Source organism: Schistocerca cancellata, chromosome 6 (assembly GCF_023864275.1).
Source record: "Schistocerca cancellata isolate TAMUIC-IGC-003103 chromosome 6, iqSchCanc2.1, whole genome shotgun sequence".
Lineage (NCBI taxonomy): Eukaryota > Metazoa > Arthropoda > Insecta > Orthoptera > Acrididae > Schistocerca > Schistocerca cancellata.
Genome location: NC_064631.1, coordinates 655,542,797 through 655,568,984, shown reverse-complemented (window position 1 = coordinate 655,568,984; position 26,188 = coordinate 655,542,797). Strand labels below are relative to the sequence as shown.

General features: G+C 42.8%; 1 protein-coding gene across 2 annotated transcripts in view; it reads left to right on the top strand.

Annotated features, from left to right (window-relative positions):
• The window catches only part of LOC126191007 (transmembrane protein adipocyte-associated 1 homolog), a 128,055-nt gene that overhangs the window by 85,486 nt on the left and 16,381 nt on the right, over nucleotides 1-26,188 (top strand). For both annotated transcript variants that reach the window (XM_049931688.1, XM_049931687.1), the window contains exon 7: nucleotides 9,358-9,541. In XM_049931688.1, coding sequence (XP_049787645.1) covers nucleotides 9,358-9,541 — 184 coding nt within the window. The remainder of the gene's footprint in view (nucleotides 1-9,357; nucleotides 9,542-26,188) is intronic.

The window sequence follows — 26,188 nt, the reverse complement described above, 5'->3', positions numbered from 1 at the left end:
GAAAGGAGGTAACTCATCCCTTGGTCTGTTATTGAATACATGTACATTGATACTTTCAAAAGAAATATTACTAATTCCAGGCCACTGGCCATTACAGAACTTGGAATAATGGATGTTGAGGTATGAGGGATCAGAGGGAGAGAATGTTTTAAGACACAGTGACATGAGGAATTGCAATGCTTGAATATGACAACTAGGACCAACGACTACAGAAATTCATCTTGAAGAATGTTCGTAATGTTGGATCATTATCACATTGTCCCCGCACCCTTTGCAGTGTGCGTGTCATCGAATGTGGTCCATCCTAATTCAGCATCTGAAGATTTTGCAAAAGTAGACTGACTTAGTCTTACATGGTGCCACTACAGATGGCAGTACATCTGAAGTACTAACTTGGTTGTTAAGAAGTGTATTATTCATTATTGGACATAAAATTTTGTCTGAAAACAGAATGGAATGTAACTTGCATAGCTAATTTTGCAAGCAGAATTATGTAAAGGAACGGAGAGGTAATACCGAATTCATATTTTTGTATGCAAGCCTGATTGAGGCAAAATGACTGTATTCACATTTTTTTTCTTTTAAGGTTTATCAGAAAATCCAGTGAGAAATATATGAGAACTGTGGCACCATATGTCGATAAAGTGTTTTTGAGCAAGCATTGTCTTTCATGAATGCCAGAAAGTTTCAGAAACATCCATACCGTGCAGAGGTTGATTCAGAGCACGCTAAACGCAAGTAGAAGCTGTGAGTGCATTGAAAACAGTGTGAATGGTTAAAAAAAAAGTGGAGCTTGGGTGTGGGGCATTTGCTGCTTTAATACTGTGCCCGGGCATTGGTCTCAAAGTATCAGTGATGTAACAATAGTGTGCTGCAGCTGAAGAGACTGCTTGTTTCATTTTCAGAGAGCTGCAAAAGCTGATTGAAGAGTGTATGCCAGTATTATGCACAATAATTGGAGACATCATTAACTTCTGTTCCTGAAAGTTTTATAAAATAAGTTTTATCCTTAATTTGAAAAGTAAAGATTTCATTTACTTGATTTGCATCTGGCTGACTGCCTTAGAAAAACAATAAATCTTAGTCATTTTGGGTGCATGCCTGAATGGTTCCTTCAGTAATACCGTGGCAAATTTCTTTCCCATACTTGTACAACAGAGGTATGCTCTGTCTAATGATACCATTATATTGAGGTTTAAAAATCTAATGTTCTTTTCTTCAGTATTTGGCAAGTTTATTACCACAATATTCTGCATGAATTACTAAAGGTTTTGTTGGAAAGGTGGTCTTACAAAGTTCCTGTGGGTGCTGTTGTAAAACAAAGCAAGCAAGATTTAAACTACCTACATTTACTAAGCTTCAAAATAATCTCCATCAAGTACAATACACTTTTGGCTACATCTGCAAGAGTCATGGAAAACTGCAAGTGAAAGATTTCTTTGAAGTATGTGGAGACATTGAGACTTGGGCTTAGACATCTTTGGGCATCTAGAACATCTGAAAAATGAGCATTTGCTGTGATTTCTGTGAGGCAGAGAAACAAAAACATCTACAGGTACCAGTGCTGTGGAGTACAGTGTGCACTGGAGAAAAACTAAGTCATCTAGTCAAGTAGTTATGCACAAGATTGCATAGTGTGGGTGGACGTTGTCATACATTTTCCAGTCCTATAGAACTTTGAGCAAATAAACCATATGCATAGGGGCAACCATTTCTAACCTGCCATATAAAATTTGTCACTGATAGTTTGACATTCGGGTACTAATTAGCAGTGGATCATTCCTTGTCATCAGAAATGGTGACAAACATTAACTTTATCCTGAACTTTTGGATGTCAGCCTTTGCGGAACGTGCAAAAGCTGATGTACACCATTCCAGTGTCACTTGGATTGTGGACTGAACTGGTGCCACCAGGTCTCATCCAACTGTGATGCTGGCTTAGAAAAATGGCTCCATCATGTATCAGTGAAACCTGTTTCCATCTATGTTGTGGAAAGCATTTAAGCATTTTTCAAATCAACACATTTTCTACTCATAGTTTCTGATGACAAAACACATACGCATGCCAACCTACCTACGTACCTACCTATTCCTGGTTCCTGTAATTTTTAATAAAATTTGATTTTTATGTGTTTCATCACATTTTGTAATGTATATTCACTCTCATCATGTCTGACTGGATTCAGCAAACAAATATGTTTCAGCTTAGCATGTTCAGTGCTACATGGTATTTGTAAACTTGTCTCCCTGCACAAGCACAGATTTTTAAAACATGTTTAGATCTGGTCCATTCATTGTTCTGTTCTATTTGTTGCTTGCTGTATTTGCAAGTATATTTATGGAAATAATTGTAAGTCATTGAATGACCTAGTTTCCATTTGACAAACAGGCTGTAAAACAAGCTCAAGCTTTCAGAGTTTTATGGCAAAATAATAGTACATTCAGAAGTATATGAAACACCATTGCTAATGAGACTAGAGTGGCACCCGCATGTTATATTGAATGGCCAACCTCGTAGATTTTTAAAATAACTTGCACTGTTGAAATTTCATAGCTTTTTTAGATGTTTTGTATGAAATTTATCTGAGTCATCCACAGACAGTTAACTTGACACTTGAAGGCAAAAAATTCTTCAAACTTTGCCTAAATGACATTTGTATTGAAACAGGACATACAGCGTTGTTTCAATGAGAAAACTGTCGTAAATACATTTAGATTTGGTCCTGAATTCATAAGTTACTAGCCTCAGAACCGTAGCAAGCCTACAGGGAAGTATTTTGCCATATTTCCTGTCCATATGTTTTCAGGACCATTTCTTTGAAGTAATGCAGCCTCACCTTCTAACCGAGATTTGAATATTCTGCAAGAAGCAGGACTTGACGTGTTGGCTAAAATTTGCCTGTACGTATTTAAAGAATTAAATCTTGCAAATAACACCAAAATCAAACTATGGAAACTCAAAGTGAGAAAATCAACAATGTAGGAAAAGAAGGATTGCTACTTACTGTAAAGAAGACATGTTAAGTTGCAGACGGGCACAATTAAGGCACTTAACTAAAGTTTTCGGCCAAATCCTTCATCAGTAAAAGACAGACACACACCATTCAAAAACACAAACAATTCTGGCCAGAGATGCTGGAGTTGGTGATATGTGTGTGTGAGAGATGTTTGTGCTTGTTGTATGTATTAATAGTTTGTGTGTGTTCTCTTTTACTGATGAAGGCTGTGGCCAAAAGCTGTATGTAAGTGTCTTCTAATTATGCCTGTCTGCAACTCAACATGTTTTCTTTACAATAAGTAGCAATCTGTCTTTTCTACGTTGTTGAAGTACCACCAAAAGCTGTTTCTGAAGCAATGTTTTATTGGGTAACTGATTTGATCACCGACAGTCTTCTAGCATGCCTGTGTAAATGCCATTAGGTTCAAGAATTGAAATATCCTATAGAATGAACACAGGACAAAACCAAGAATAAAAATAAAAGTACAATACTCAAACCTTACACTTAATTGAATATTTAATTTTGGTGAAACGATGACAGTCAGTGTCTTCATAGCACTGTGTGGTCAGATAGAAATCTAGTACAAAAGCACACCAAAGTGTCCAAAAGTAGGAAATAACTGCACATGTAAAACCTGTTGCATGTGAAGCACATTTGGGATTAGTCTATGAATAGAAAGAAGGAATGTAACCCACAAACATAAAGTAGAAAGTATGAACTATGGAATCCCTAAAATGAAGGGCAAGGTGTCAAGGACAGGGTGGGCACCCAAAGGAACACTGCACAAAAATTGAGAAAATGTATAAGGAGGAGGAAAATTGTAAACTAAGCATGCACAACAAACCTCAGCAAAGACCATTATATAAAGAGGAACACAGTAAAATCTTTATTTTAAAATAATTTGAAATAGGCTTGAATCTACACTTTCCTCCAATATTCTGAACTTGTTAATCACTCACTATGAAGAGTCCCACAAAATCTACAGGAATATCTTATTCACTTCATTTTGTTCATCTAAGATAGAAATGATGTTCTCAACATGGAGAGTGGGAATGTCTAACTCTTCAATAAGTTGTGCATACATGATATCCTTTGTAAGCCATATGTATTGTTTTAACACCATCTTCCTTATTCCCTACAGTATATTATTCTAGTAACACGTGTAAAATAAATGCAATGAATTGTTATCCTAAAGATAACTGTTCTGTCTGAATGAGGTACAGTTTTCTACTGGTTTGTCCCACGTATAAGTAATTAGTTTTTACTGTGTATTTTGCATGCCACGAAGTAATAATAGAGGTGTCTTCAGTCCAGTCTGTATCCTACATTTTATCTTGGGACATTTTCAGTCTAGAAAAATTAGTAATGCCATGGAAAAACTGCAATATGGACTCTCCTCCGACATGTGAAAGCATAGCATATCTGGCGTGTTGTTATACCTCTTACTTTACCATGTTATTTCTCTCCTACTTTATGTAAAAATTCTTGTGCACTTTCTTTCTATTAACTTCAGTAACAAAACAGATTATAAGCATTCATTTATATTTCAGCATGTTGAGTTCCATTTCCTTGTGATAATGGTAATGTAATTAGCCTTCTAATCATTACATGGAATAATACACTCTTAAGAGCTGTCAGATGAAAAGAGAGATTCCAAATTATACTCTCAGATGAGTTTGGATTTTGAATGTTATTAATTGTCTGTGTAGCCCATGTGTGTAAAAATACTATACAAATCAATGAAATTTATGTATTATCCTCGTGAATATGCTGAAGGATAACAAAAGAGGGGAGATTCTTGGAGAGGGGTGGGGGGTGTTCTTGGAGCACGTTTTACAGCTCATGTTATCGTTATGAATCCAGAAAACAGCATATCTGCAGGGTTATTCAACATGATAAAACTATAGTGTTTCTAGAATATGATTCTTCCCCAATCTCTTACCAAGTGAGGTGGCACAGTGGTTAGCACACTGGACTCGCATTCAGGAGGATGGCGGTTCAAACCCGCATCTGGCCATCCAGATTTGGGTTTTCCATCATCATCATTTAAGACTGATTATGCCTTTCAGTGTTCAGTCTGGAGCATAGCCCCCTTGTAAAATTCCTCCATGATCCCCTATTCAGTGCTAACATTGGTGCCTCTTCTGATGTTAAACCCATTACTTCAAAATCATTCTTAACCGAATCCAGGTACCTTCTCCTTGGTCTGCCCCGACTCCTCCTACCCTCTACTGCTGAGCCCATGAGTCTCTTGGGTAACCTTGCTTCTCCCATGTGTGTAACATGACCCCACCATCTAAGCCTGTTCGCCCTGACTGCTACATCTATAGAGTTCATTCCCAGTTTTTCTTTGATTTCCTCATTGTGGACACCCTCCTGCCATTGTTACCATCTACTAGTACCTGCAATCATCCTAGCTACTTTCATATCCGTAACCTCAACCTTGTTGATAAGGTAACCTGAATCCACCCAGCTTTCGCTCCCATACAACAAAGTTGGTCGAAAGTTTGAACGGTGCACAGATAACTTAGTCTTCGTACTGACTTCCTTCTTGCAGAAGAGAGTAGATTGTAGCTGAGAGCTCACTGCATTAGCTTTGCTACACCTCGCTTCCAGTTCTTTCACTATGTTGCCATCCTGTGAGAATATGCATCCTAAGTACTTGAAACCGTCCACCTGTTCTAACTTTGTTCATCCTATTTGGCACTCAATCCGTTTATATCTCTTTCCCATTGACATTACTTTCGTTTTGGAGATGCTAATCTTCATACCATAGTCCTTACATTTTTGATCTAGCTCTGAAATATTACTTTGCAAACTTTCAATCGAATCTGCCATCACAACTAAGTCATCCGCATATGCAAGGCTGCTTATTTTGTGTTCACATATCTTAATCTCACCAAGCCAGTCTATTGTTTTCAACATATGATCCATAAATAATATGAACAACAGTGGAGACAGGTTGCAGCCTTGTCTTACCCCTGAAACTACTCTGAACTATGAACTCAATTTACCGTCAACTCTAACTGCTGCCTGACTATCCATGCAAAGACCTTTAATTGCTTGCAAAAGTTTGCCTCCTATTCCATAATCTCGTAGAACAGACAATAACTTCCTCCTAGGAACCCGGTCATATGCCTTTTCTAGGTCTATAAAGCATAGATAAAATTCCCTGTACCACTCATAACACTTCTCCATTATTTGCCACGAGCTAAAGATCTGGTCCTGACAACCTCTAAGAGGCCTAAACCCCCACTGATTTTCATCCAATTGGTCCTCAACTAATACTCGCACTTTCCTTTCAACAATACCTGAGAAGATTTTACCCACAACGCTGATTAAAGAGATACCTCTGTAGTTGTTACAATCTTTTCTGTTTCCATGTTTAAAGATTGGTGTGATTACTGCTTTTGTCCAGTCTGATGGAACCTGTCCCGACTCCCAGGCCATTTCAATTATCCTGTGTAGCCATTTAAGACCTGACATTCCACTGTATTTGATGAGTTCCGACTTAATTTCATCCACCCCAGCTGCTTTATTGCACTGCAATATATTGACCATTTTCTCCACTTCCTCAAACGTGATGCTGTTTCCATCATCATTCCTATCCCATTCTACCTCGAAATCTGAAACATTACTGATCGTATTTTCACCTACATTGAGCAACTCTTCAAAATATTCCCTCCATCTGCCCAAGGCATCCACAGGATTCACCAACAGTTTTCCTGACCTGTCCAAAATACTTGTCATTTCCTTCTTACCTCCCTTTTGAAAACTGCTAATTACACTCCAGAATGGTTTTCCAGCAGCTTGACCCATAGTCTCCAACCTGTTTCCAAAATCTTCCCAAGATTTCTTCTTGGATGCTGCAGTTATCTGTTTGGCTTTGTTTCTTTCTTCAACATAACTTTCTCTGTCTACCTGAGTTCTAGTATGTAGCCATTTTTGATACGCCTTCTTTTTCCTTTTAAAGGCTGCCTTGACTGTGTCATTCCACCAAGCTGTTTGCTTCATCCTACTTTTACACACTACTGTTCCAAGACATTCTTTAGCAACTTCTAGTACTGTGTCCCTGTACCTTGTCCATTCCTTTTCCAATGACTGTAATTGACTACATTCAACTAACTGGTACCTTTCTGAGATTGCTGTTATGTACTTGTGCCTGATTTCCTTATCCTGAAGTTTCTCCACTCTTTTCCTCCTACATATGGACCTGACCTCCTGCACTTTCGGCCTCACAATCCCAATTTCACTGCAGATTAAATAATGATGAGTGTCATCAAAGAATTCCCTGAATACACGTGTGTCCCTCACAGCCTTCCTGAGTTCCTGATCTGTTATTATATAGTCAATGACAGATCTGGTTCCCCTGCCTTCCCAAGTATACCGGTGAATGTTCTTATGTTTAAAAAAGGAGTTTGTGATTACTAAGCCCATACTGGCATGGAAATCCAAGAGTTGTTTCCCGTTCCTGTTGGCCTCCATATCCTCTCCAAATTTACCCATAACCTTTTCATACCCTTCTGTTCGATTTCCAATCCTGGCGTTAAAATCACCCATGAGCAGAACACTGTCCTTGTCCTTTACTCTAACAACTACATCACTGAGTGCCTCATAAAAACTATCCATCTTATCTTGATCTGTCCCTTCACAATGCGAATATACTGACACAATCCTAATTTTATTGCTAGACACTGTCAAATCTATCCACATCAGTCGTTCATTTAAATACCTTATTGCAACTACGCTGGGTTCTATTTCTTTCATGATGTAAAGCCCTACACCCCATTGTGCTATTCCTGCCTTGACTCCTGGCAGGTAGACCTTGTATTCTTCCACTTCCTCTTCTTTCTCACCCCTTACCCGAATGTCACTAACAGCTAAAACGTCCAGCCCCATCTTACTTGCAGCCTCTGCCAGCTCTACCTTCTTCCCAGAGTAGCCCCCATTGATATTAATAGCTCCCCATCTCATTACCATTTGTTTGCAAAGTCGTATCTTAGGAGTGCCTGGTTTGTCAGTTAGAGGTGGGACTCCGTCACCAAAGGTCCGAGGCGTTTTGCTCTGATTGTTGCCAGCATCATATTTAAAGTACCAGGGAAGCAGGTTGCTAGCCTTACTTGCCCCGAGTCCCATTGAGTTTTACCCCTAACGGTTGAGGGACTAACCGGTGGATTTGGTAGTCTTTGCCGGATGAGCACAAAGGTGACCACGACTCAGAATATGTCCGAGGTGCCCAGCCTTATTCCAAAGTAGCTGGTATTCAGACTGTCGGGACCACTTATTTGGCCACTCATACATTGCCCGTGGTTCATGAACTAGGACATGACTACAGGAACCCACACCATGATTTCCCTAAATCGTTTCAGGAAAATGCCAGGATGGTTCCTTTGAAAGGGCATGGCCAACTTCCTTCGCTAATCTGTTGGGATCAGTGACCCACTATTTGGTACCTCCCTGAAATCAACCAACAAACCTTCCCCAATCTCATCTGAAGATTGACCTGCATTAAATTTTTGTAAGTAATCATCCTCAGTCACTCTGGTTGAAGTGATGAATATTGCTACAACTTGCACATACTTCAAGATTTGTCCAGATTTATTTTCAGCGGGTAACATGATATAATGTCTTAAAATGCTGCTTTTGTGAACTTCAAATGTATCATACAGTCACAGTGTTGTGATAAGTATGTAACTTTTGTATTTGTGAAGAATAAATAAGGATATCATTTTGGAATGGTGGTTTCACTTGTGTTAATAGCTATGTTGTTCAGTCTTATTTATTGTTGCCAGAATATATCTTTTGTAGAATATCCACTTGTCCAAATAATTTACATTCTCAACAGGCATGTGCAGTCACATAAATTATTTGAACATTTGATACACTGGGAGAAGTTATTTTCATAGTATTCAGTTGTAAAGCCATTGTGCAGTTCAGAGAGAGCTGTCTTCTTGAATCTTGATAATTATTTATAAAACTTCAAAACTCTGAGGCCAGATTTTGCCTTGGTATGTACTTGTAAGTAAGTACTACAAGGCAGTGAATATTGTGATTATGATGCTGCTAATTTGATGTTATAGATTATATTCTTTGTTTTGCACTTAGCGTACTCTTAAATCTTTTGCAAGTTGTTAAGATGGAAAACTATGAGGAACATAATAATTATCTGACAGCTAAACATGGGAATATTTAGCACTGTGTCTGTGGTGCTATTTCTTGATTAGCACTTATTATTCTCAACTGTGGTAGGATTATAAATTCTAAAAGTAGTTAGTTCTAGAGTTTGACAAAGATAAATGATGTCTTTTTTGCACTTTTTTTCCACTGAGTTTAAAACTGTCTTTCTTTCCTCCAACAGCTAAACGTTCCTTCTACCTCTACATTTTCTTCCTCGTTGTACTGAATTTGACACAATCAATTGGAAGTGGGCTTCTGAATTATGGTATTGTTGATGGTCTCTGTGTGGTTGATGTCACGACATGCATCTACTTCACCCTGTTAACACCACTTGTATATCACACATTTCTGAGTGAGTTTTTCAGGTAGGTTTGTGTGTTCCGGGAATTTTACATGAGAAAATAAATTAATTTATAATTTTTTTGTAAATAATTTCAATTGTATGTCTATATATCAAAACATTTAGTCACTTCTTGTTCTGTATTTATGCTGAACACTTCATGTAGTTCAGAGTTCTTAAATATAATAAACTTGTACAACAGTAGTATATCTCATGTGCTCACAGTTTTTTTTTAAATTGCTCTATCACAGGAATAATTCGTCAAAAATTAATGAAATTATCAGGAATTAAAACTTAAGTGATCACATAAAATGAATTTTCAATGCAGTATTCTGTGAAGCAAACTTTCTTTCAAAATCATACATCAGTCTCTTTCCACAAGTTTTCAGCAGTTCTGTTATGAAGTGTGCCTGAAATTTGTATGCACATCTTCTTTTGCCTTTCCAGTAGCTTGATAACCAAATGCATAGTTGACTGAAATATTTAGTGGTAATCAACACCTATTTTGCCCGTTTCCACTGCGTTAACATTTCCTTTACATAGTTATTGCCACAATGGACCCCTGCGTCATCTTAGTGCCCCAGTTCAGAAAAATATCCCTTTCCCTGGCTAAAACACAGTCCCACATAGTATTTCTCAAATGCTGGAATCCCCCCCCCCCCCCCAAATGGGCTAACCATGAAAATTCCTACCTCTGTATCCAACACCTCCTTTTGCAGTGACCTTCACTTTATCAGATTCTGCCAGTCTCTGCCCTCATAAACCTGGTACTGCAAAAACACATGTCCATGGCACAAGCATCCCAGAACCACCTCTGCTTCTTCCACAAGATACTGCTACTATGCAATCCCTGCTTCACACATCACATCTCTGAAATTGATTCCCTTGCTCTCCAGCACCTGGAGGAGCATTCCAGACACCATCTCTTTACGTTAGCCAACCTGGTGACATGCTTCTGCCATCTCGAGGCACCACTGTCCAACTGCTATCCTGCCCACAGTGTTCCTCCTTGTCCACCCCTTAATAGCATCTAAACCCTGACTAGCTGACCTGCCACATCCCCCAAAACTCCCTAGCATCAATCCATCAAATCCAGAGTCAAAACATTCCTGTAATGCTGCTGTTAACCTTTCCACCAAAACCCTCAGCTCCACACAAATTTGTCATATCCAAAAGCATCCCCTTCAGTGCTACACTCAAATTTAACGGTGCTGGATTTGTCAAAGACATACTCTCCTTATCCTGATCCCTGCAATGGAAAAACTTCTTCGCTGCCAATCCCTCCAACCAAAGCCAACCTAATTCCGACATTTAACCTTGCCTCTTCCAGTTCACACCACCATCCAACTGTGATCCCCCCCCCCCCTTTTCCCACCTAACCACCTGCTGGTCACTTGCCAGGAATTCCTTATCTCCAACATAGTACCACCATCCTTCCCCAGGTCCTTTCCTCAAAAGAAAGAATAGCCATACGCAACCTCAAAACAAATCCTGACCTAATCATTCTATCTGCAAAGGTTCCACCAGTGCTACAAATAACAGTGACATCTGGTGGAAGACATGTCAGTTATCTGACAGCCCCGCCTATAAAATCTGCCAGAGGGATCCCATCCCAGAAGTCTAACACAAGGCCCTTCCCAGAACCTCTCCCCTGAATCCATTTCCCTCTTCAACCCAATGATACTACTACATACCCACACGCCCCACCGCCCACACGCCCCGCCGCCCACACGCCCCCCCTCCCCTCACGGGGTCCACAATTCTTTTGTGGATACGTGCGTCGCGAGCACAGGGCCCCAAGCTATTGCAGCCTTCTTTCCCTCAAGGGGAAATGGTAGGACCACTCTGTACAAAGCTTGGCTTTGCACAACAGGATTGAAAAACACTAAAACAACTACAAGACCAATTCGCCAGTCACATGCAACGATATACACAAGATACAGTTGGACATTAGCACTGTGTTTCTAAATAATAACTTTTGAGAAGAAATCCATACGGAAGTACCTTTGGGCCTGTTGATTGACAGAAAGAATCCTGTTGTCTGCAAGCTTGAGAAATTGCTGTGCGAGGTCAAGCAAATTCCTCGATGGTTGAACAAGAATTTTCTAAATTTTCTTTTGCAATTTAATTTTCAAGCAAATTAAACTGATTCACATTCATTCGTGGCAAAATCTCTGCTGAAGTTATGTCAGCATTGTTTATAGATGATGAACTTGTTGCATCAAATTCAGTGAAAGTGATTAGCAAAGTTCTAATCTCACTGGCAGAATCTTTTCATATTACAATGAGAGATGATCATTATTTTGGGGGAGTAGAACTCAAACAAGATCAGGTGAGAAAGTGAATGCTAGCACATCAATCTACACATACTAGAAGACTAACCGAAAAGTTTGGAATGGACGATGCACATGATTTAAGTGTTCCAGCTGATCCTCATGTGCATTTATTTCCTGTTGGAAAAGGACCCAAGATTGTAAAAGTATTGTATCATTCGATTCATTTTTTTTTTTTTTTCTGTTGTCTTGCAACCAGGTATTTCATTTGCAGTGAACAGTGTTTGAATCATCAGAGTAATGCACACTGGCAAGTGATTGAGAATTTTTTAGTGCTTCATAAAAAAAAGGTTATGGTATAGAGCATTGGTTGTCAAACTGTGGCCGGCGGGCCGCATGCTTGTTGTCATTGACTTCAGTCCAGAGACTGGTTTGATGCAGCTCTCCACGCTACTCCATCCTGTGCAAGCTTCATCATCTCCCAGTACCTGCTGCAACCTACATCATTCTGAATATGTTTAGTGTATTCATCTCTTGGTCTCCCTCTACGATTTTTACCCTCCACGCTGCCCTCCAATACTAAGTTGGTGATCCCTTGATGCCTCAGACTATGTCCTACCAACCGATCCCTTCTTCTAGTCAAGTTGTGCCACAAATTTCTCATCTCGCCAATTCTATTCAATACCTCCTCATTAGTTATGTGATCTGCTGATCTAATCTTCAGCATTCTTCTGTAGCACCACATTTCTAAAGCTTCTATTCTCTTCTTGTCTAAAATATTTATTGTCCGCGTTTCACTTTCATACATGGCTACACTCCATACAAATACTTTCAGAAATGACTTCCTGACACTTAAATCTATACTCGATGTTAACAATTTTCTCTGCTTCAGAAACGCTTTCCTTGCCATTGCCAGTCTACATTTTATATCCTCTCTACTACGACCATCATCAGTTATTTTGCTCCCGAAATAGCAAAGCTCATTTACTACTTTAAGTGTCTCATTTCCTAATCTAATTCCCTCAGCATCACCCGACTTAATTCGACTACATTCCATTATCCTCGTTTTACTTTTGTTGATGTTCATCTTATACCCTCTTTTCAAGACACTGTCTATTTCGTTCAACTGCTCTTCCAAGTCGTTTGCTGTCTCTGACAGAAGTACAATGTCAGTGGCGAACCTTAAAGTTTTTATTTCTTCTCCATGGATTTTAATACCTACTCCGAATTTTTCTTTTGTTTCCTTTACTGCTTGCTCAATATACAGATTGAATAGCATCAGGGAGAGGCTACAACCCTGTCTCACTCCCTTGCCAACCACTGCTTCCCTTTAATGGCGCTTGACTCTTATAACTGCCATCTCGTTTCTGTACAAATTGTAAACAGCCTTTTGCTCCCTGTATTTTACCCCTGCCACCTTTAGAATTTGAAAGAGAGTATTCCAGTCAACATTGTCAAAAGCTTTCTCCAAGTCTACAAATGCTAGAAATGTAGGTTTGCCTTTCCTTAATCTATTTTCTAAGATGAGACGTAGGGTCAGTATTGCCTCACGTATTCCAGCATTTCTATGGAAACCAAATTGATCTTCCCCGAGGTCAGCTTCTACTAGTTTTTCCATTCGTCTGTAAAGAATTCGTGTTAGTATTTTGCAGCTGTGGCTTATTGAACTGATAGTTCAGTAATTTTCACATCTGTCAACACCTGCTTTCTTTGGGATTGGAATTATTATGTTCTAGTTATTATGTTCTTCTTGAAGTCTGAGGGTATTTCGCCTGTCTCATACATCTTTCTCACCAGATGGTAGAGTTTTGTCAGAGCTGGCTCTCCCAAGGCTGTCGGTAGTTCTAATGAAATGTTGTCTACTCCCGGGGCCTTGTTTTGACTTACCGTATTTACTCGAATCTAAGCCGCACTCGAATCTAAGCCGCACCTGAAAAATGAGACTCGAAATAAAGGAAAAAAAAATTTCCCGAATCTAAGCCGCACCTGAAATTTGAGACTCGAAATTCAAGGGGAGAGAAAAGTTTTAGGCCGCACCTCCAAATCGAAAAAAGTTGGTCCATTGTAATATGAGAGACAATTTAGGTCGAATGAATGACGATACAGCTACAGTAGTTTGGTTCGAGTCGTAAGCTTAGCAGTTAAGCTTTACCACGTAGCCATTGCTATGCGTCAGGCGCTCCGTCCGTATTTATACGGGTACCCTTCCTTTTTCACGTGCTTCGTCTGGTTTGAATCGACTGCTTATTTTGCTTTGATCTGATAAGTGCCGTTTTCTTTGTTATAGGTGTTTGCGTCACTCTTAAGCTGAAAATGCATTACTGCACCGTGTCATGCATTGTTTGTCGCATTCTGATAGTGCGTGTTTAGGGCCTGTCGCGGCTCGCGGCATGGCTTGCTTTTGTGCGCGCTACCGCCGCGTACAATTAAAAAAAAAAAAAGAGAGGAATCGTCTCATTAGCGATACAATGGCAAGAGACTGCTGTTTGTTGTTGCTTACACTGCTGCTTTCTTTGATAATTATCAACAAGAATCATATAATAGACTGCGTATGATTTAACGTGTTCTGAACGAGAGTTAGGCGAAAATTTTTCTCCGTTTGAAAATCTTTGCGGCCGCTTTTTATTACATCAAATTCTGCACAGAAATTAGTCATCTTAGATTTAAAAATCTAGTCACTTGCCGTGCTTAATTTCTGACTGTATCACTATTAGGCGTAAGAATAATACGAATATAAACATGACACGATACGTATATCCTTCCGCGTTTGCTGTTGTCTCACTCTAGTTTCGTAGTTTATTAGGCAGACAGGATTTAAATGAGATAGCAGCAAACACGAAAGAATACATGGCAAAATGTTTATATTCGTATTATTCTTATGGTGAAGAGAATACTGCATGTGATTCACATTTCATCAGGTTCCTATTAGCAACCATCTATTCTCACAGTTAGGAAAAAATTCAGAACGTAGAGTTGGCCATATTGACAAACATTCCAAACAGTCTTGCCAGTCAGATTTTCGTAGTACACTGAAATTGTGCCACATTCGAAGATGAACAATACGGAATTTGTATTTACTTCGTCGGATAATGTATGAAAATGCAGTGGTCGAAACTCGCGGCGGTGAAAAAAAGCTCGTCTTCCACTTTTTTTTTTTAATTTATTTACTGATGCAGAGATTTTGGCGCTAGTATTTATCTTTGTGTCTACAAAGCATGCCTGCGTGGCGCTACATATATTCGACGGCAGAAGTTAGTTGTGGCGGCACGTACGAACATTTTTCATAACTTCCGCATGCTTTGCACTCGATTCTAAGCCGCAGGCGGTTTTTTGGATTACGAAAACCGGAAAAAAAGTGCGGCTTAGATTCGAGTAAATACGGTAGGTCTTTCAGTGCTCTGTCAAACTCTTCATGCAGTATCATATCTCCCATTTCATCTTCATCTACATCCTCTTCCATTTCCATAATATTGTTCTTAAGAGCATCGCTGTTGTATAGACCCTCTATATACTCCTTCCACCTTTCTGCTTTCTCTTCTTTGCTTAGAACTGGGTTTCCACCTGAGCTCTAGATATTTATACAAGTGGCTCTCTTTTCTCCAAAGGTCTTTTTAATTTTCCTGTAGGCAGTATCTATCTTAACCCTTTGCACTTCCTGTCGATCTCATTTTTGAGATGTTTGTATTCCTTTTTGCCTGCTTCATTACTGCATTTTTATATTTTCTCCTTTCATCAATTAAATTCAATATCTCTTCTGTTACCAAAGCATTTGTACTAGCTCTCGTCTTTTTACCTACTTGATCCTCTGCTATCTTCACTATTTCATCTCTCAAAGCTACCCATTCTTCTTCTACTGTATTTTTTTCCCCCATTCCTGTCAATTATTCCCTTATGCTCTCCCTGAAACTCTGTACAACCTTTGGTTTAGTCAGTTTATCCAGGTCCCATCTCCTTAAATTCCCACCTTTTTGTAGTTTCTTCAGTTTTAATCTACAGTTCATAACCAATAAATTGTGGTCAGAGTCCACACTATCCTTGGAAATGTCTTACAATTTAAAACCTGGTTCCTAAATCTTTGTCTTACCATTATATAATCTATCTGAAACCTTCCAGTATCTCCAGGATTCTTCCAAGTATACAACCTTCTTTCGTGATTCTTGAACCAGGTGTTAGCTATGATTAAGTTATGCTCTGTGAAAAATTCTACCAGGCTCCCTCTTTCATTTCTTAACCCCATTGAATATTCACCTACTACATTTCCTTCTCTTCCTTTTCCTACTATCGAATTCCAGTCACCCTTGACTATTAAATTTTCATCTCCCTTCACTCTCTGAATAATTTCCTCTATGTCATTTTACATTTCATCAATCTCTTTGACATCTGCAGAGCTAGTTGGCATATAAACTTGTACTACTGTGGTAGGCATGGGCTTCGTGTCTATTTTGGGCACAATAATGCGTTCACTATGCTGTTTGTAGTAGCTTAACTGCACTCCTATTTTTTTATTCGTCATTAAACCTTCTCCTGCACTACCCCTATTTGATTTTGTATTTATAACCCTGTATTCACCTGATCAAAAGTCTTGTTCCTCCTGCCACCGAACTTCACTAATTCCAACTATATCTAACTTTAACCTATCCATTTCCCATTTTAAATTTTCTAACCTACCTTCCCGATTAAGGGATCTGACATTCCACGATCCGATCCATAGAACGCCAGTTTTCTTTCTCCTGATAACAATGTCCTTCTGAGTATTCCCCGCCCGGAGATCCGAATGGGGGACTATTTTACCTCCGGAATATTTTACCCAAGATGACGCCATCATCATTTAACCATACAGTAAAGCTGCATGCCCTCAGGGAAAAATGACGGCTGTAGTTCCTCCTTGTTTTAATCCATTCGCAGTACCACTGCAGCAAGGCCATTTTGGTTAGTGTTAAAAGGCCAGATCAGTCAATCATCCAGACTGTTGCCCCTGCATCTACTGAAAAGGCTGTTGCCCCTCTTCAGGAAGCACACGTTTGCCTGGCCTCTCAACAGATACCCCTCCGTTGTGGTTGCACCTACGGTATGGTTATATGTATTGCTGAGACACGCAAGCCTGACCACCAACGGCCCCCTCTGCGGGTTCGGCAGTTAGAATAGGCCCGCGGTATTCCTGCCTATCGTAAGAGGCGACTAAAAGGAGTCTCAAGCATTTTGGCCTAGATGTGATGGTCCCCTCTCTGGTTTGACCTCCATATTTCCAAATTTTTCCGGAGAGCGAACCAATTGGGGAAGGGCGCCTTACATGGTGCATTGTGTCCATCGTGCATTGAGACCTTTAGCCAGCTTTCTCGTCGTCGCATTGCTGTCCCGCTCATTCTCCATCTCTTGGGCGGGGGTACCTTCCTGGGTGCGTTTTCCACAATGCACTGTGCAGTGTTGGTTTTTGCGAAGACGACCACCATGGACTTCCTTGCACCTAATATCCAGCACGGTAGCCAGTCTGTTGTGGTGGGGCCGCCATGTACCCTGTTGGTTGTAGCCCCCTGACAACACAGGGATTGCTCTGCTGACGCCTGCGCCGTTAACTCCCCACGTATGCCAAGTAGTAGATGCCTATCTCCCTGGGGCATCGGGACTCCCGTCAATGGCCTTCCTGCCAGGTGGCCCTTGCTGAGGGTGGGTGGCGCCTGTGGGGAGGACCCTTGGTCAAAGTGGGTGGCATCAGGGCAGATGACCCGCAATGAAGCGTGGTACATCATCTCTTGCTGGTGGCCAGCTGCTAGCAGTCTCTAAGCATTCTCGGGCTCAATTCAATGCTCAGAAATATGATCCCAAATCGTTCCCCTCCCTGGCCACAAAGTGGGAGGAGTGTGAGGCTCAGGATGGCAGTGACACTTATTCGCCCGGGTTCCTAATTTGTACAAGAGCTGATGGGGAGTCTTTGATGTCAACAAAGCCACAATTCTTCGTAGAACATTTAGAGGACAAGTTTGGGGATGTGGAAGGCTTGTCCAAAATGCACTCTGGGTCAGTATTAATAAAAGCGGCATCCTCTGCCCAGTCACGAAGGTTACTTGCTTTTGACAAGTTGGGGGATGTTTCAGTTACCATCACACCCCACAAGACTTAAATTTCGCGTAAAGACCACAAAGATAAGAGAGATTAGGGCTCTTACAGAGGCATATAGGCGGTCATTTTTCCCTTGTTCTGTTTGGAAGTGGAACAGGGAGAAAAAATGCTAGTTGTGTTAAGAGGTACCTCCGCCACACACCGTATGGTGGATTGCGGAGTATGTATGTAGATGTAGATGTAGAACAGTTTAAATATGGTCCAGGGTATTATTTTCCATAGGGACCTCCTTTTACAGTCTGATGAGGAGCTGCACGCCAGTTTAGAGCATCAAGGTGTTCATTTCGTCCAGAGCATTCATTGGGGTCAAAAGGATAATCAGATTGCTACTGGTACCTTAATCTTGGCCTTAGAGGGTGATGCATTACTGGAGAAGGTCAAGGTGATGGTCTACCGCTGCGATGTCAAGCCATATAACCCTTTCCCAATGCTGTGCTTTAACTGCTGGAAGTTCGGCCATACGTCTTTCCGCTGTACTTCCAGCCTCACATGCTGAGATTGCGAATGCCCATCACATCCCAATACTCCATGTGCTCCGCCTCCCATCTGTGTCAACTGCAGAGAACATCATTTACCTTGCTCGCCAGACTGCAGGATCTTACAGAAAGAGTGGAAAATCATGGATATAAGACCCTGGACCGACTGACCTATACTTAGGCTAAGAGGAAATATGAACAACTCCATCCTGTGCTCATGACTTCCTCATATGCTGCCGCTACGACAACCGTGATAGCCCCAGCAGTTCAGCGAATTCTAGTTGGCCCACCGTGCCGTACAAGTACTCCACATGCTCCCTTGCCCATGGGGGGCATTACCCACCCTGTTGCTCCTCCTGCGCCACCTACTTCAGGAGCAACACCCCCCCCCCCCCATCCCACCCCACCCATCAAGGATGTCCGTCCCCGCTTCTAAGCTGGAGAAGCGCCCAACTTCTTCGGCTCCTCTCGCTTGCAAGGGGTCCCTTGGGGGCCCTCCCTTCCCGGGTTTCCACAAGGGGGAAGGATGACGCTCGGCAGTGGCATAAGTGCCCACAAGCAGCTGGTCGTAGGGCTTCACGATCCTCCTCCGTCCCGACTGAATCGGTGAAGCCCTCCCAGCCAGTGAAACTCAAGGAGAAGCGAGAAAAGGCCAAGAAGAAGACGTCTAAAACGAAGGAACTTGCGGTGGCACCCACCCCACCACAACCTACAAGCTCTGCGTCTTAGGGCGAGGTAGAGATTCTGGCGTCTGCTGAGGACCTAGATCTTGCCAGACTCGCAGACACAATGGATGTCACTGGCACAGGTACTCAATTGGTGGCAGCAGGTGACCAGTGGCTAATCTGCCTCCTCAGTCCCTTCACCCCTTTCTCGGCCATGGACAATGTCATCCTCCAGTAGAACTGCAGCGGTTTTTTCCACCGTCTTGCTGAGCTCCGACAACTTCTCAGCCTTCACCCTTTCCTCTGCATTCCAGGAAGTTGGTTTCCGGCGATGCGAACCCCGCCCTCCTTGGCTATCAGGGTTATTGTAGGAACAGGGCATCTTATGAGAGGGTATCTGGTGGTGTCTGCATCTACGTCCTTCACTCCCTTTACAGCGAGTCTACCCCTCTACAGACACCTTTAGAGGCTGTTGCTGTTCAGGTGTGGACGCCTCAGACTGTTACTGTCTGCAGTCTATATCTTGCACTGGATGGTGACATTCCGCAGAGTGACCTGGTGGATGACATCGGAAGTTCACTGAGGCTTTTTACAGATGATGCTGTGGTGTACCGAGAGGTTGTAACAATGGAAAATTGTACTGAAATGCAGGAGGATCTGCAACGAATTGATGCATGGTGCAGGGAATGGCAATTGAATCTCAATGTAGACAAGTGTAATGTGCTGCGAATATACAGAAAGATAGATCCTTTATCATTTAGCTACAAAATAGCAGGTCAGCAACTGGAAGCAGTTAATACCATAAATTATCTGGGAGTACGCATTAGGAGTGATTTAAAATGGAATGATCATATAATGTTGATCGTCGGTAAAGCAGATGCCAGACTGAGATTCATTGGAAGAATCCTAAGGGAATGCAATCCGAAAACAAAGGAAGTATGTTACAGTACGCTTGTTCGCCCACTGCTTGATTACTGCTCAGCAGTGTGGGATCCGTACCAGATAGGGTTGATAGAAGAGATAGAGAAGATCCAACGGAGAGCAGCGCACTTCGTTACAGGATCATTTAGTAATCGCGAAAGCGTTACAGAGATGATAGATAAACTCCAGTGGAAGACTCTGCAGGAGAGACGCTCAGTAGCTCGGTACGGGCTTTTATTGAAGTTTCGAGAACATACCTTCACCGAAGAGTCAAGCAGTATATTGCTCCCTCCTACGTATATCTCGCGAAGAGACCATGAGGATAAAATCAGAGAGATTAGAGCCCACACAGAGGCATACCGACAATCCTTCTTTCCACGAACAATACGAGACTGGAATAGAAGGGAGAACCGATAGAGGTACTGAAGGTACCCTCCGCCACACACCGTCAGGTGGCTTGCGGAGTATGGATGTAGATGTAGATGTAGATGTAGATGTAGTGTCCTGGCTGTGCTGATAGCCCAATTGCCTCCATCTTTTCTGTTACTGAGCGACTTCAACACCCATAACCCTCTGTGGGGTGGATCAGTGGCAACAGGCTGAGGCAGCATCATTGAGCAAGTATTGGGACAGCTCAACCTTTCTCTTTTAAATAATGGTGCCTTCACACATTTCAGTGTGGCACATGGCACGTACTCAGCCATCAACCTTTTGATCTGCAGCCCTAGCTTGTTACCATGTGTCCAATGGAGTGTGCATGATGACTTGTGTGGTAGTGACCACTTTCCGATCTTTCTGTCATTGCCACAGCATCACTCTTCTGGGCGCCGCTGCAGATAGGCTATGAATAAGGCTGACCGGGACTTGTTCTCCTCCATTGCCACTATTGAGCCTCTTTCCAATGACGCCATTGATGTGGTGGTTCACTCGGTCACCACCGGCATCGTTACTGCTGCAGAATCTGCAATTCCCTGTTCTTCTGGGTCCCCTCAGCGGAGGACTGTGCCTTGTTGGTCACCCAAGATTGCTGAGGCAATTAAAGATTGCAGGCGGGCACTCCAGCGTCACAAGCGGCATCCCTCCTTGGAACACCTCATTACCTTTCAACGGCTTCATGCGCGAGCCCGCCGCCTCATTCACCAATGCAAGCAGGAGTGCTCGGAAAGGTATGTCTCCAGCATTGGCCTCCATACCTCTCCATCGCAGGTTTGGGCCAAGATTAGGTGACTATGGCTATCAGACCCTCGTCAGCATACCTGCACCTTCATTGAATGGAGCAGTCTGACTCCGACACAATTGCAAACTGCTTAGCGGAGCATTTTGCTCAGAGTTTTGCTTCTGCGAATTACCCACTGGCCTTCCACTCCCTGAAAGAGCGGTTGGAACATCAGAGTCTTTCATTTCATACGCGTCACCCTGAATTGTACAATGTTCCGTTCAGTGAGTCAAAATTCCAAAGTGCCCCAGCCGCTTGCCCTGATACGGCTTCCGGGCCAGATCGCATCCACTGTCAGATGCTCAGACACCTCTCGGTGGACTGCCAGCGACATCTCCTAGACCTTTCCAAATGTATCTTGTTGAGGGTGAGTTCCCATCGTAATGGCGGGAAAGCTTTGTAATCCCCGTGTTGAAACCTGGCAAGAACCCACTGGAGGCGGACAGCTACTGCCCCATTAGCGTCACCGATGTTCCGTGCAAGTTGCTCGAATGCATGGTGAGCCGGAGGTTGAGTTGGCTACTTGAGTCTCGGCACCTTCTGGCTCCGTCTCGGGGTGGGTTCCATAAGGGCCGCTCTGCCGCCGATAATATGGTGCACCTGAAGTCTGCCATCTGTATGGCCTTTTCCCGCCATCAGTATCTGGTCGCCGTCTTTTTTTACATGCGGAAGGCATACGATACGACATGGCAACATCACATTCTCTCTATGCTTCATGGTTGGGGTGGGGTCTTCTGCGTCCGCTACCGATTTTCATACAAAATTTTCTGTCGCTTCATTCCTTTCGTTTACAAGTTGCAGCCTCCAATAGTTCCCCCGAGTTCAGGTGAATGGGGTACTGTAAAGATCTGCATATTGTCTGCCTCTTTTTGATTGCAATTAAAGGCCTCGCTGCGGCAGTGGGAACGTCTGTCTCATCTTCCTCGTATGCTAACGACTTCTGCATATACTATAGCTCCACTGGCATTGCAGCTGCTGAACGGCAGCTGCAGGGCGCTATCTGAACGGCGCAGTCTTGGGCTGTAGCGTATGGATTTCATTTTTCGGCTGCCAAGACATGCGTTATGAATTTCTGCCGGCAACGCACTGTTCACCTTGAGCCTCGGCTTTAACTTGATGGCGAACCTCTTGCTGTGGTGGAGATGCATCAGTTTTTGGAAGTGGTTTTCGATACACGGTTGACTTGGCGGCCTCATATTCGGCAGCTTAAACAAATGTGCTGGCGGCATCTTAGCGCTCTTCGTTGCTAGAGTCACACCAGCTGGGGGTGCCGATCGGTCTACCCTTCTATAGCTGTACCAGGCGTTAATTCTGTCCCGTCTAGATTATGGGAGTCTGGCTTATCGTTTGGCATCCCCTTCCGCATTGCGGTTGCAGGACCCCATCCTTCACAGCGGGGTCCGACTCACCACTGGAGCATTTCAGACAAGCCCTGTGAACAACATACTTGTGGAGCCAAGTGCCCCTCCATTGCGGTTCCAGCGCCAACGATTACTGGCCACTTATGCTACACGAGCATCTCAATTATCGTCTCCTGTTCCCTCAGTCGGTCGTCCATCTTCCGGCACGGTGGCACCAGTTAGGGTGTACGATCATGGTTCGCGTCAGAGCTCTTCTCTCTGGGCTTGAGGTTTTCCGTCTTCCACCTCTTTTCCGGGCCCCTCTGCGTATACCCCCATGGTGTGTGCCCCGCCCGTGCCTTCGGCGCGATTTGGCACAGGGCTCGAAGGACTCAGTCCCTCCTGAGGCCCTCTGCCGCCACTTTATTTCAATCCTTGCAATGATTAAAGGCTCTGACGTTGTCTATACAGATGGTTCGGTGGTTGCTGGTCATGTCAGTTATGCTCTTACTCTAGTGAACCATTGTGAACAACATTCATTGCCGGCTGGCAGCAGTGTTTTCACTACCGAGCTGGTCGCCATCTCTCGTGCCCTAGAGTATATCCGCTCTTGCTCAGGTGAGTCCTTCGTTATCTGTAGTGACTCCCTGAGCAGTTTACGAGCTATCAACCAGTGTTCCCCTCGCCTTCGTCTGGTGATGGCTATGCAGGAGTCCCTCCATACTCTTGCCCATTGCAGCTGCTCTGTGGTCTTTGTGTGGAACTCGGGTCATGTAGGCATCCCGGGAAATGAACGTATTGACACACTGGCCAAACAGGCTGTCGGTGCACCAGCCTTGGAGATTGGCCTTTCTGAGAGTGACCTCAGGTCAGTTTTGGGGCAGAAGGTACTTCGCACCTGGGGTGAAGAATGGCACGCCCTGCTTTCACCCCACAAACTTCGGGCCATCAAGGAGGCTACTGGTGCGTGTTGCTCCTCCTTGCGGGTCTCTCGCAAGGACTCTATTGTCCTCTGCCAGCTGCACATTGGCCACACCTGGATAACGCACTAGCTATTTATTGCGCCATGAGGGCCCACCTTTATGTAGCTGTGGGTCAGCTTTGACTGTGGTCCACATCTTGTTGGACTGCCAGCTTTTAACTCTGTTCAGGCAGATGTTTGTGCTGCCTAATACGCTTCCTGCACTTTTATCAGATGACGTTGCGATGGCAGATTTAGTTTTGAGTTTTATTCGTGCAGGGGGTTTTTATCACTCGATCCAAGTGTTTGTGTTTGTGTTTGTGTTTGTGTGTGTGTGTGTGTGTGTGTGTGTGTGTGTGTGAGAGAGAGAGAGAGAGAGAGAGAGAGAGAGAGAGAGAGAGTTGTCTGACCTTTGGCCTACAATGTTAGACTGGGGTTTTTAGCGTGGTTTTTTTTTTTCTCCGGCCCACCATTGTCACACTCTGTGTGATTTTAATTCCTTTTTTCTGGTCTCTGTTTTTCTTGTCCTTTGTCATCTCCATTGTTTTTTGTTTGTTTTTATTTCTTGTGGGGACATGAAAAAAGGGACCGATGGCCCTAGTAGTCTGGTCCCTTCAATCCCACAAACCCACCTACCAACCAACCAACCAACCACCAACGGCAAGGTCCATGGTTCAGTAAGGTTTGCCACTTACCTCATAGGTAGAGGTGTAAGTAGCATGGCCACTCCACTGCAGAGTTATAGATTGTGAAAGGAGCAGTGTATTATTGTTTGTCTTCCAGTACTGATAACTCGTGGGCGTATGCGACTTTAGCAATCAGTTACTAAGGTGTACACTAATAAACCAAAACATTGTGACCACTGCCAACCATGGCATTGGATGCCGGGTGGTGGCGTTGCGGGCACGTGACGCGGTAACAAAAGTATGTAAGCCGAGCAGACACACACAAGTGATCACCCTAGCGAAGATACGGGCTGCAAATGAGGAACTCCATTGAGATAAGTGACTTTGACAAAGGGCAGATTAATATTACACAGTCTGTGAACAAGATCACGAAAATGGCGAAGATGGTCAAATATTCATTTGCTACTGTCGTGAGTATCCACAGAAAGAGGAAGGAGGGCGGTGAAACTGCCACTAGGTGCTAAATCATTGGACGTCTACGATTCTTCACAGAACACAGGGTTCGTACGCTTGTCTACTCTGTAAAGTAGTTAGGTGGTGGCTTGTGGCATTCTTGCCAAAACAGCACAATGCTGGTGGTCGCACAATTGTTTCGGAGCACACCATTCATCGTACATTGTTGAACGTGGAACCCTGCAGCAGACCACCCATACGTGTTCACAAGTTGACCCAATGACATCGAGATTCAATTGTCGATCAATGGAAAAGTGTCAGCTCTTCGGGTGAATCACATTTTGCTACATTAGGTCGATGGTTGTCTCCACAAATGCAGTCATCGACGTGAACATCGGCTAGAAACGAGCAGCACGCCACAGACGCAGGCTGGTGGGATCAGTATTACGCTATGGAAGACATTCTCCTACACTTACAGACCAACTGTGGAAGACAAACTGACAGTTACAAATCTCCTGCATTCCTTCACGCTTGATGTCTTCCTCAATGGCAATGTCATCTTTCAGCAGTGCAATTGTCCGTGTCTCGGAGCCAGAACCAAGCTACAGAGGTTTGAGGAGTGGTATTGTGTACTCACGTTGATGTCGTGGTGACCAAATTGCCTGATGTAAACCCTTTGGAAGCCGTCAGGACCACAATCGGATGCCATAACCGCGTACACAAATCATTTATTACGCGAATTACATGTACTTAGCATAGGCATCTAATGTCATATATCGCCACAAACCTTCCAACAAATTGTTGGGTTCGTGATGCGCAGAATCAGAGACCTATTTTGTCCAAATGCAGACAAACAAGCTATTAAGCAGGTGGTCATAATGTTTTGGCTGATCAGTTTAAACTTTGCCACAGAATTCGTGAATCACGTTATAGAAACCATCATTTTCAAATGTGAAACAACTTTGTAGCCAGGAATATGAAATTAAATTAAGACTGTCTTAATAAATTGCAATGAGTGGAGCAAAATTAATGTTCATAACATTTAGTAAACATTTGTGATCGTATCTCGTATTGGATAATCCATTTACATATGAGCACAGTTACTGTTGTTAATCAAATAATCGTCCGCTCAGTCAGGGAACACAATAACGCTTCCTCAGGCAATTATAATGTCACATCTTTGGGGCAACAGCAGTCTGAGGCAGAGACCATTCGAGATGAAATGTTCCGAATGGTTCAGACTTTCAATGATCAGTACATTGGGGTCGGCGGGCAGCTTATTGTGCTTTTACTAAAGTTAGTCTGCTGAGGATTTATTCTAATTTATGTATGTTAACAAATACTAAGAAGATTGTTACATATGTGGCCCTCCGTGTCACCCCACAATGTCAGTATTGGCTCTTGAGAAAAAACAATTGACGACTGCTGGTATAGAGCATAACACTGGGAGTGAAGTAAAACTAGTAGGTTTATGTGATGCTGTTTATGCAGGAAATCTTGTATCAAAACTTAATTAATTTGCATTCAGAGATTGATATTGTAAAAGGACAAATACAATCACTAAATCACTGGGAGTGTTGAAATAGTTATGCATGCTTGCATTTAGTTTCAATACTCTCAAAAT